The sequence below is a fragment of the Entelurus aequoreus genome, linkage group LG04 (assembly GCF_033978785.1).
Source record: "Entelurus aequoreus isolate RoL-2023_Sb linkage group LG04, RoL_Eaeq_v1.1, whole genome shotgun sequence".
Lineage (NCBI taxonomy): Eukaryota > Metazoa > Chordata > Actinopteri > Syngnathiformes > Syngnathidae > Entelurus > Entelurus aequoreus.
In genome coordinates, this window is record NC_084734.1 from 62495966 (window position 1) to 62508661 (window position 12696).

Genomic DNA, 12696 nt, shown 5'->3' on the forward strand with positions numbered 1-12696 from the left:
TATATATATATATATATATATATATATATATATATATATATATATATATATATATATATATATATATATACATATATATATATATATATATATATATATATACATATATACATTGTCTTTATATTCCAGCGAGTTAATCCGTTTTGTCATTTAACATCAATTAACATTAATGTTCATCAATATTTAACATTGTCACGTTATCGATGGGAAAATTAATTTTTGGACAATATGATTTGCCTGAGCGGCTAGGAGACACTGAGAGTAACAAGCGGTAGAAAATGGATTAGAAAGGAAAGATAAAAAAATAATAGTAATAATACAAAAATTTTTTTTTTTTACTTGGGACTTCCAGTGGGCCGGATTTTGGATGCTGGGGGGCCGGATCCGGCTCGCGGGCCGTAGTTTGGGGACCCCTGCTTTTGAGCATTCACACAATAAGTTTAAATTGAAAAATAAATAGATGCATGTTGGTGTAGAAAACCATATGTATGCTTTGGAGCATTCACACAGTTATGACAATATTTGATTTAATCCTACTGTGGAAATGTGTTTACCACGGCCATGTCTGGTCTCAATTAACTGTGATAAACGAGGGATGAACGTATTAGCAAAAAATCTATTAAGATGTGCAAAATAACAAAATAATGCACCAATGTAACAAAAATGTAACTTTAAAATGTCAATAAAACAACCAAAATGACTTCAATTGCAGGCAGATGTATGTGAAAAATATGGACAGTAATCTGTTGCACAGGGGGCCAAGTGTGCCTGAGATAGAGAGCGCAGATTAGAAGAGACACTGTTGAACTCTGAGGAAAACTAAGTATTTTGCTAGACGTACGGACGAGAACCTGCAATTAAGGTATCAATTTTAACACACTAGTATTGATCCAATACCTATAGCCATTGTTAGGCAGGTCTCTAGCTCACAGGAAAACTGTTATTGCCTTACTGCGGATAAGATACGCCAACAACAACCGTTACTGAGCAGCTGTCATTAATTAACACCTGGTGTGACGTGAAAAAAAATCAAACACGATTGAGGAAATGCGGTGAAGTTCTCGTACTCGACCGATTAGATTTGATTTAGGAGCAGCACTAACATGAAAGCAGGAATAATTAATGGCACATGAACAAGAATGTAGAAGAAGAGTACAACATTTAAACATGAATATTAAGTCTGAAAAGCTAGAAACCCCCTAATCTTTGTTTTAAAGTTAAAGTTACGCCTCGTTTACACTAAACCGGATAAGGTTATCCAGGGTAAATCCCACCTAACCTTATCTATGTCCACACACAACAATGCCACCGTTTAAGACCCCCTCCACCCTCCGTCCGCCGGCGCAACGCGACCTAGTACGCATGCGCGGAAAAAATGCGCACATCCAGTGTTGCTTTGTGTGCAAGTTCTTAAATGTAACTTATCTGAACAATATCCAGTGTTGTGGTATTTCAATTAACTGGAATCCAGTGTGCTGTGGGGCCCTATTGTAGTGAATCACACCTGAGTCATCATAAATTAATCAAATCTTTAATAAACACGTAAAAGTAAACAATGTGACAAAGAACATTTTACAACACTCAAACTAGGGATCTAGATATCTGGTCAGGACACTCCTCACTCTTTTGCCTTCACCCTCATTGTCCATTCGTTTTTGGTGACTTTATATACTCTGGACCGAGACGTTGAGTCCGCGACATACATAGCGGACAATAACTGATACAGTCTGCTTTGCCAGTCCAAAAGCATTCGCTGTTTTCCGTAGTCTTCCCTCGTCCGCCAGGTAATACAAAGCACACTACCTTTTTTTAATCACATCCACGGGAGCTCACATTCTCGTTGTCTCTCCTTCGACAAATGGACAAAGTTTTTCGTTAAGTAGAATCACAGCTGACCTGGACATTGGAAAGTGCTCTTGCCGTCTGAGAATTGTTGTATCCCAAATAGCTGCAATCGCTTTCTCTTAAGATATTCATGTGGGATTTCCACAAGCGTCTGTACATGTAGAAGATTGAGAAACACGGGCATGTCTGGATGACTCTCCATATTTCCAGTGGTTAGCTCCGAGTTACAAAACCGCTTTATTATGAAGCTGGCTGTGGCGTGTTCTTTCTGACGTCACTTCCTGTGTGGGGCGCAGTCTTTCTGGTGTCACTTCCTCTCCGAACTCACTTTGTAAACGATCAATGAGTCCATACAAAGCTAAGAGCTGGAGATTCAAGAAATAGACGGTGCACTTAACCGTGTAAAAAATTATCCGAGGAGGGGGACCTTGAACGATAGTTTAGCGTGGCTGAAACGCGGCTTAGGCTAAATAATTATTCGTTTAAGGGGTTAAACGACTTAGTGTAGACATGGCCTTAAAGTCCCAACGATAGTCACATCCACATTAGTTGTGGTGAAACTACCCTCTGCATTTGACCCATCCCCATGTTCACCCCCTGGGAGGTGAGGGGAGCAGTGAGCAGCAGCGGTGGCCGCGCTCGGGAATCATAGTGATCTTAGTGAAATCTTAGTGAACATTTTGGTATAATTTCGTTACCAGTTAGGAAAAAAATTATTTACAGAGCATTAGCCAAGGTCCTCCAGTATTTCAACTTCACACAGTATGTGAAATACTGAAACATTTTCTTGCGATCATATTTTCAGAAGAAATAAGTAGGGATGTCCGATAATGGCTTTTTGTCGATATTCCGATATTGTCCAAATCTTAATTACCGATACCGATATATACCGATACGGATATCAACCGATACCGATATATACAGTCGTGGAATTAACACATTATTATGCCTAATTTGGAGATAAGGTCCTTTTTTAAAAAAATAATAAAACAAAATAAGATAAATAAATTAAAAACATTTTCTTAAATAAAAAAGAAAGTAAAACAATATAAACACAGTTACATAGAAACTAGTAATTAATGAAAATGAGTAAAATGAACTGTTAAAGGTTAGTACTATTAGTGGACCAGCAGCACGTACAATCATGTGTGCTTACGAACTGTATCCCTTGCAGACTGTATTGATCTATATTGATATATAGTGTAGGAACCAGAATATTAATAACAGAAAGAAACAACCCTTTTGTGTGAATGGGGGAGGGAGGTTTTTTGGGTTGGTATACTAATTGTAATTGTATCTTGTGTTTTTTATGTTGATTTAATAAAAAAAAAACCAAAAAAACACAAACAAAAAAAAACCGATACCGATAATAAAAAAACTGATACCGATAATTTCCGATATTACATTTAAATGCATTTATCGGCCGATAATATCAGCAGGCCAATATTATCGGACATCTCTAGAAATAAGTTAAAGTTGCAAATAAACCCATTTAGTAAACATGGTACTCTCACCCTAGGACAGAAATGATGTGTCTATTTTTAGCACATGAACAGGAGAGAAATATGAGCCAAGGGAAAGCAGTTATTTTACATTTGGACCAGGCAGGCAGTAATTTAGTGCAGACAGAGAACAGAAGACCACAATGACAGCGCCTGGTAATTGTGGGCGTGGCCAAGATTCTTATTTACATGATGGCAGGTTCATCAGGTGCGCATTAAAAAGAGTTGAAGAAAATGATTCATTTTGAAAGTGTGTGTTTTTTTTTTTTGGAGGATACAAAGCTGACGGTCAGTGGCGACACAGCAGGAGGAAAGAAAGTGTCATGGAAGACGTCAGCACCAGATTGAAGCTGCGTGCTGCAGCCCCGAGTGAGGAGATCCCTCCTTTACCAGCCGGGGACAGTGGTGGGGTCAGAAGCTGCTCCTGGAAGGTGAAGTCATCCATCGCCAGGTTGTCTGCCAGGTCTGAAAGAGCAGCCAGACGGAAACAGAGATGGACGGGAGATAGTGGAGGAGGGTCCAGGGGGGGTGTGTGAAAGAATGAAAAATAGGAAAGGATGGAGATAATTACAACCAACACAGTCAGAAAAGCTAAAAAACATGTGTGCTGTGTCTGCCTTGCGCAGCTGTCACAACAACAGCGTTACACAGCCAAGCTTGCTGTATGACCAGATGTCATGGTGTGTAAGTCTTGAACGCACATGCCGCAGCACACTTACATATTTTACTCACAAGTGTTGAATTGTGAATTCACGCGGTGAGATGAAGAAACCACAATAAACACAAACGCTCAACGCTTTTCTCACGCCAAGTTTCTAAAGTGTTGAGTTCAGTTATATCTTATTTTATGCATGAAGCGACAGTATGGATAAACATTATGTCATCGTTACAGTTTTAGCATACTTTGGGCCTGATCTACCAAAGGTTTACGTGTATTCAGTGGCATGCCGTCAAGGCCAGCAAGGCCTTCTATCCTGGCCTAACATAACCAGAAATCATGATCATAATTAAAGATAAAATAATTTTTTTGACAAGAACAAGAACATTTTATCATATTACGCCTATACTGGCTCACCTGCACTGGCTTCCTGTACTCTGGAATGCCCTTCCGTTAACAGTTAGAGATGCTACCTCAGTAGAAGCATTTAAGACCCATCTTTAAACTCATTTGTATACTCTAGCCTTTAAATAGACCCCCTTTTTAGACCATCTTTTCTGCTCTGCCCCCCTCTCCCTCGTGGAGGGGGGGGCACAGGTTCGGTGGCCACGGATGAAGCGCTGGCTGTCCAAAGTTGGGATCCGGGGTGGACCGCTCGCCTGTGCATCGGTTGGGGACGTCTCTGCGCTGCTGACCTGTCTCCGCTCGGGATGGTTTCCTGCTGGCCCCACTATGGACTGGACTCTCACTATTATGTTAGATCCACTATGGACTGGACTCTCACAATATTATGCTAGATCCACTCGACGTCCATTGCACCGGTCCTCTCTAAGGTTTCTCATTGTCCCATTGGGTTGGGTTTTTCCTTGCCCTGATGTGGGATCTGAACCGAGGATGTCGTTGTGGCTTGTGCAGCCCTTTGAGACACTTGTGATTTAGGGCTATATAAATAAACATTGATTGATTGAATGATATTTTTGAATTTACTTTCCCTAAATATATAAAAGTATTGATATTCTCTTCATGTCATATTATGCTCCTTCCAGCGCTGTTGTTTGTAGGGTTGTAGAGGTTTTTATCCAATCAGAATTCAGCTAGCTTATGTTGCCATGCTGTACCAAATCTGCCCGAGGCCTTAAGAATCAACAATGCATGCGTCCGTGCACTGTACAAGTTTATTCAAGTTTATTATTCTTCGGTCAATCGTCAACAAAATAAACAAACAGTTGTACATTCTTAAATTGAAAATGAAAATGTTGCAGACCGAAAGGGTTTAGACTGAAGTTGAACACTTATTGCGCCTAACCCTATAAACAATGTCAAGTACAAAATAAACTTCCGAAAATTATTGAATGTCCATTGTACAACATATTATAAATACACATTATACATAACATAAACACAGTTCAATTATATACACAGTAAAGGCATGTGAAATATCCTTGTAGACATGTTAAACCTTTGTACCAATTTATATACTATATACAAACAATTGTACTTCCATTATTATTTATAACCCACATTTAGTATTTGAATTAACATTGATCATAGTATTAACTACTGTGTTGATTCTAGAGTGATATATTTTTTCAAGACATTGGTCTTAAAGTGTTTTTTAAATGTGTGAATAGAACTGGAACATTTTAAGGAATAATCCAAGCTGTTCCACAGTTGAACCCCCCTGACAGAAACACATCTACTTTTTAAGCTTGTTCTTATCTTAGCTTTCTGGAAGACAGCTGAACCTCTGAGGTCATAGGGATTCTCTCTGGGTTTAAACCTCTCCTGTAGACACCCAGGCAGCATGTGGTTATGAGCTTTGTACGTCACAATAGCAGTGTTGAGGTCAACAAGATCGTGCAGTTTTAATGTTTTTAATTTAATAAACAGAGCATTGGTATGGTCATGATAATCTGCATAATTTACAATTCTAATCGCTTTCTTTTGAAGTAAGAATATAGATTTAATGTTTGTTTTGTACAATGAACGGACACAAACATTTGACAGACAGTTGCGATAGCCAATCAGATCACGAGTTGTTGTCATTAAGGCCTTCTAGCAGGCAGATATATATTTTGATGTTATGAGCTAGGTAACATAGGAACTCCATTACCCAGCATGCCACAATAGTGAAGCGCATGCGCAGTAGCCCCTTTTAGGTTGTTGAATGCAGCCATGCCGGCAGCTGGATGTTATTGATGAGCACGCTGTGGAGTAAACTTTAAGAACTGAGCCAACACGCCTCATCTGCATCTTTTATGATTATAAAAAACACATATATTTGCAAGGCCATTTTCAAGAAGGATATTTAAAGAGAAACTACATCTTGTGAGATGATGTCGGCCAACCCCGGACGCTAGCTCAGCTGTCCCGGCGATGAAATGTGAGTTCGGATATTTTATTCTTTATTTTTTCACGTTCAATATGTTTTTTGCAATTTTAAAATATTAGACATATTGTCTATTCAGCAATGTCATTTTATTATTTCATAGCTGCTGGAAGACTTATACTATTTAAAACAAATTCAATTGATGCGTTTTGGTGTCCTCAGGTGTTCTTACTTAATGGTGTTAGTTTTTCAATTTAGGGAAAATATTATCATATGTATTATATGGAAAAACGTCTTGCAATAAGCATTTTCTATAGTTTAGATCATTCCACACGCATGAATGCGCTGCACTGTAGTGATGGTCTACTATCTCCGTGCAGAGCGCGCCGTCGGCGCACTACAAATAGTTGCTGTCGTCTATATTGCAATTCTATTTTGCTGAAAAGGTATTACATACTATAGATGTGTGCTGCTTGTTCAAGAATATTGCACAGAGATTTGAGAGCACAATAACATGAATGTGGAAGAAAAAGAGTGTTTCCATGGGCTGATTTTGCCTGTAGTGTCCCCGCAGCGCTCTCCTAAAGGTGGGAATATTTGGGCACGATTGGATTTGATTCAGATTCTTTGGGTGTTGATCCAATTCAGAATTGATTCTCTTTACAACACCCTTTTTGTAATATACAGTATTATTTGGTATATAAACAAACAAATAACAAAACCGCTTCAGAACAGGATAAAGGTTTACAAAAGCTCCTCTTGCATGCTGACATATGACTTATATGCGGAGTTTTGGCCTAAAAACATGTTTAAAAAAACATTTAAAATTAAATTTACAAAAATGACAGAATGTTAATCAATCTAATAAAATAAAATACGGCCACCGTAAACTCTAAACCATCCCAATCAAAGCAACTAAGAAGACATAAATACAATAATTATTAAATACAAAACTAAAAAAAGGAAAACAAAATGTATAAAAGCAACAGTGTCAATAATAATAATAAAAACAATAGTAAATAATAATAATAATAACAATAATAGTTGCCTAATGTTTTAAATTAAATAAATAAAAAAAAAAAGCAAAACAATTTTTTTTTGCAATTAAAAAAAGTGATTCTTTAAAATTATGAATCGAATAAATGAAAATCATGATTTAGATATGAATCGATTTGTTAGTTTTTTTTGAGCACCCTTACTCCCTTCTCCTGTCTGTGTGATGGATGCTAGCTTGTGCAGTACTATAAGTACAGGACAGTACAACGTTACAAACCTTGCTCTCTGATGCCTTAGGAGTCAAAATCGGCGGTACCACTGTACTTACGGTCCGCCTCTAACACAAATATAAAGTCTTTCCTTGAAATATAAACGGTACAGTAACTTATTTGCATATTTTGACCTACGGTAGGTCTTAAACAAATTAGCCACTGCATTTGTTAGTTTTTTCTGTATGTGTATAATGTTTGTAAACTCCTTTTTAATTGTATTTATTTATTTTGTTATTGGAAAAAAATATCTGTAAAGTAAAAAAAAAAAAAAAAAAGCTTGTACACTCCTGAACTAGTAAGTCACCGGCTTCTAGTGCTCCTAATTATTTAAGTTGAAGGTGTATGAGGAATTTGATTGGGTTACAACTGTCAACAACCAGATGTTAGAAATCCACAACTAGTGGTCAAGATAAAGCTACATTTGATACAAAATATGATTCATATTTCCCTTCACCATACATTAACCCTCAGCTCCTGTATTGCACTTCTTCTCCATCTGTTGACTTTGCTGCACAGACTTAAGTCACCTGCTGCTGAGCTCTTACTCACAGCTGCCTCATTGCTACGCGTCCACAGCTGTGTTCCCGCTGACACTGAGCAGAAGCCTCCCCGTGTGTGTGTGCATGTGTGTGTGTGTGTGTGTGTGTGTGTGTGTGTGTGTGTGTGTGTGTGTGTGTGTGTGTGTGTGTGTGTGTGTGCGTGTAAGATACATGCAGCTATGCTTTGTCTGGTGAAAAGCTGTGAGGGGAGACTGCAATAAGAAGGCTGAGTTATGACTGAGGGCGAGAGGATATCAGTAATAAGGAGAGCTGTGGTTCGGCATGCCAACGATGAGCTAGTACCAGATGCATGCACACACACACACGCACACACACACACACACACACACACACACACACACACACACACACACACACACACACACACACACACACACACACACACACACACGCACGCACACAAAGTCACATCTGTGTTCATAAAATAACACATAGCTCCAAACTGACTTAGCAGTCTAATCTGATCTGTGTCCTATGCTCCTGTGTGGGAGGAAGGGCTGGTTTTTAACCACTTGTGTGACCAGAGGAAGCAGTCAGAAGCGGTTTAAGGCCCCGTTTACACTAAGCCGGATAAGGTTATCCAGGGTAAATCACACCTAACCTTATCCGTGTCCACACACAACAATGCCACCGTTTAAGACCCCCGGCCCCCTCCGTCCGCCGGCGCAACGCGACCTAGTACGCATGCGCGGAAAAACAAAAAAATCAATCCACCTGAGCGTCCATCTGCTCCACGCTCTCCAGTAGATGATTTTACTTCACTGTGAAGTTTTTTAAAAGAGCTATATTGTAAATAGTTTGCTGTGCATTTTACATTTGTATGCTGTGTTTTGTGTGCACATTTTTTAATTAAAATGTATCTCCTTTGAACAATATCCAGTGTTGTGCTCTTTCAATGAACTAGAATCCAGTGGGCTATGGGGCCCTATTGTAGTGAATCACACCTGAGACATCATACATGACTCATATCTTTAATCGACATGAAAAAGTAGACAATGCGATAAAGAACTTTTTACAACAATTACAACAATTAATCTAGACAGAGAATACCCAAAGTATTGTTGTTGTGGGTTGACTCCGCCGTTGGGGAATTCTTTCGTGAGATATGGCGTCAGGGGATAAGCTGGGTCACCCAAAATAAAAAAAAGGGACCAGATCTTCATCTTCCAGCAGTTGTTTGGGACACGAGGGGATGGTTCCATCTTTCAGCTGCGCGCTAATGGCGGATTTAGCGAAGATGCGGGCATCATGCACGCTGCCTGGCCATTTCACAGTCACATCCATAAAGCAATATTTGTAGTCACACACTGGCTGTATCACATCCACGGGAGGAAGGGATCAAGTTTTTCAGGAAATAGAATCACAGTTGACCCGGACATTTGAAAGTTCTCTTGCCGTCTGAGAAGTGTTGTAATCGCCCGTTGCCTTCTCTTAAGGTATTGATTTATGATTTCCAAAAGCGTCTATACATGTAGAAGAAGGACAAACACGGCATGTCTGGATGACTAGCCTCCATCTTTGTTATATAGCTGACTACAGCAAGTTCTTTCTGATGTCACTTCCTGTGTGGAGCGCGGCCCTTTCTGGCGTCACTTCCTGTGTGGGCGGGGTCTTTCTGGCGTCACTTCCTAGATCCCTAGATTAATGTTGTAAAATGTTCTTTATCGCATTGTCTACTTTCTCATGTCGATTAAAGATTTGATTCATGCACGATGGCTCAGGTGTATTCACTACAATAGGGGGGCCCCATAGCACACTGGATTCTAGTTCATTGAAATACCACAACACTGGATATTGTTCAAAGGAGATACTGTACATTTTAATTTAAAAACTTGCACACAAAACACAGCAAACTATTTACAATATAGGTCTTTTAAATAACTTCACAGTGAAGTAAAGTCATCTACTGGAGAGATTGGAGCAGATGGACGCTCAGGTGGATTTTTTTTTTCACCGCGCATGCGTACTAGGTTGCGTTGCGCCGGCGGACAGAGGGGGCAGGGGTCTTAAATGCTGGCATTATTGTGTGTGGACTAGTGTTGTAACGATACCAATATTTTGGTACCGGTACTAAAATTATTTCGGTACTTTTCGGTACTTTTCTAAATAAAGGGGACCACAAAAAATTGCATTTTTGGCTTTATTTTACCAAACAATCTTAGGGTACATTAAACATATGTTTCTTATTGCAGTTAAGTCCTTAAATAAAATAGTGAACATACAAGACAACTTGTCTTTTAGTAGTAAGTAAACAAACAGGCTCCTAATTAGTCTGCTGATGTATGCAGTAACATATTGTATCATTTATCATTCTATTATTTTGTCTACATTATTAAGGACAAGTGGTAGAAAATTATTAATTTACTTTCTCATTTACTGTTAATATCTGCTTACTTCCTCTTTTAACATGTTCTGTCTACACTTCTGTTAAAATGTAATAATCACTTATTCTTCTCTTGTTTGATATTTTACATTAGTTTTGGATGATACCACACATTTAGGTATCGATCCGATACCAAGTTGTTACAGGATCATAGATTGGTCATATTCAAAGTCCTCATGTGTCCAGGGACATATTTCCTGAGTTTATAAATAATAACATACATTTTTAAAAAACGAAAGAAGATGTTGTGATGCCAAAAAATCTCAACGTAATCATAGTAGTATCGACTAGAGTGATCTCCATCTTGCTATGGCGTCCCACAATGCACCTGATGTGAACCTGTTTTTATGTTTTTTTTTGTTTTTTTTTATCGTGCTCTGTTTGTGTTGTGTTGTGCTTGCTCGTTTCTCTTGTGTTTTCTTTTAACCTGCCCATTGTACAGCACTTTGGCTACCCCTGTAGCAAATTTTAAATGTGCTTTATAAATAAAGTTGATTTGATTTGATTTGATTTAGATACGTGCCTGTACTTGGTATCATTACAGTGGATGTCGGGTATCGATCCACCAATGTCGTTTGTTTACATTTTGATGCCGGTGAGCTACGGTGTGTAGTGAAACATGTTTAGCTATTCCTCGTCCTGCAGGGATGATACTTGTAAGAAACTTACTTTGTCGCCATGGAAACCGGGATTAGTGATTTAGAAGTAGCTAAAACACTGCCGACGGCGGATGGACGTTAGCCGCTAGCTAGCTAGCCATGTCTTAAAGCACCTCTTCCTGAGGGTGTTTCAGTGTTACAACTTCACCTTTATCGTTAGTTTTTAAGCCAAAATGCGTCCGTTCTCCCTTTTCTGTCTACACGCTGTGTCTGTTTGTAAGTACTCCGTGATTGTGTGCCGCCGAACATGCTCGTCTGCTTGTAAAACCAGCAATGTCACAACGCGACGACGATGCGGGCGCAGGGGGGGGGGGGGGGGGGGGGGGGTGCGGGACCGGTACGTTTCAGAGGCGATATAGTACCGAAAATTATTCATTAGTACTGCGGTACTATACTAATACCGGCATACCGTACAACCCTAGTGTGGACACGGATAAGGTTAGGTGTGATTTACCCTGGATTACCTTATCCGGCTTTTAGTGTAAACGGGGCCTAAAAAGCAACACGTCCTAGTTGAACACACCAGGGTTGGGGAGCAGTGGGAGTCCCTTGGTCCCTTCCCAAACAGAGGGCGCAAATAAATAAACCTCAAAAAGCTAAAAAAAAAAAAAAACTCCTGGGAGTTTCACTGCGATTACATCATCATCTGATCACCGGCCACAGGGACAATTAACTTTTCTTCTCCTCCTGTGTGTGCTTTTCCCTCCTCGCCCCACCCGCCCACTCCCTCCCGACATGGCAGCGGGCAGACATTCATCGGGGCTCTGAAAGAACGATTTGTCACCGTCGACAGCAGTGTACCGTAATGCTGAGCCAATTAAGCTCAAGGTGCAACTGGATACAGCTCCTATACCCTGAGGATAAAGAGGCAGGCTGGGGGCAAGTGTGTTTGTGTCTGAGAACAAGCCTGAGACAAAGTGAGAAAGTATTGTGTTGGAGTGCCTATGAGTGGCAATAATGGAAATGTGTAAAGTGGGAAAAAAAAAGCCATTTAAGAAGCACAAATGGAGGAAAGGGAGTCTTTCTGCTGGTTTAAAGACATGGGCAGGACCACAGAGGGGCCTTGTTCGGCAAGCTTTAAAAACAAGCCCACAGGGACAGAACACCATGCGAGGCTAAATCCCTAACAGTCGTACGTACGCAGGGTTGGGACTAATAATATCCTGGTATAATTAGTGATGGACACCTGTGCCCGTGTTAGCACCAACGTAAAGAAGGAGTAACAAAGAGGAGCTTTTCACCTGTTGGCTCATTCTAAACAGTCAATTAAGCAGGCAGATGGACAGAAATAGAGTCACAATCCCATTTGTGATTAATGTGAACTGTGTGGGCCCTTGAGGCCTCATTCACATCCACGTTAAAAAGATCACTACTGCCAGTTTATTGTGGCCTGGGAGCCAGGGGAGAGGTCAGCAGTGCAGCCATTGATTTGTAACGCCATCGTTCTGCACTACGAAGGAGGCCAGTCACATGCGCCTCAACAGCCGGTGAT

The 12696-nt window shown here is 39.9% G+C and overlaps 1 protein-coding gene across 4 annotated transcripts in view; it reads right to left on the reverse strand.

The window, feature by feature from the left end:
• Positions 1-2693: 2693 nt before the first annotated feature.
• gpc3 (glypican 3) overlaps positions 2694-12696 on the reverse strand; it is a 331966-nt gene continuing 321963 nt past the window's right edge. For all 4 annotated transcript variants that reach the window (XM_062045445.1, XM_062045441.1, XM_062045443.1 and 1 more), the window contains one exon: positions 2694-3812. In XM_062045445.1, coding sequence (XP_061901429.1) covers positions 3759-3812 — 54 coding nt within the window. In that variant the 3' untranslated portion in view covers positions 2694-3758. The remainder of the gene's footprint in view (positions 3813-12696) is intronic.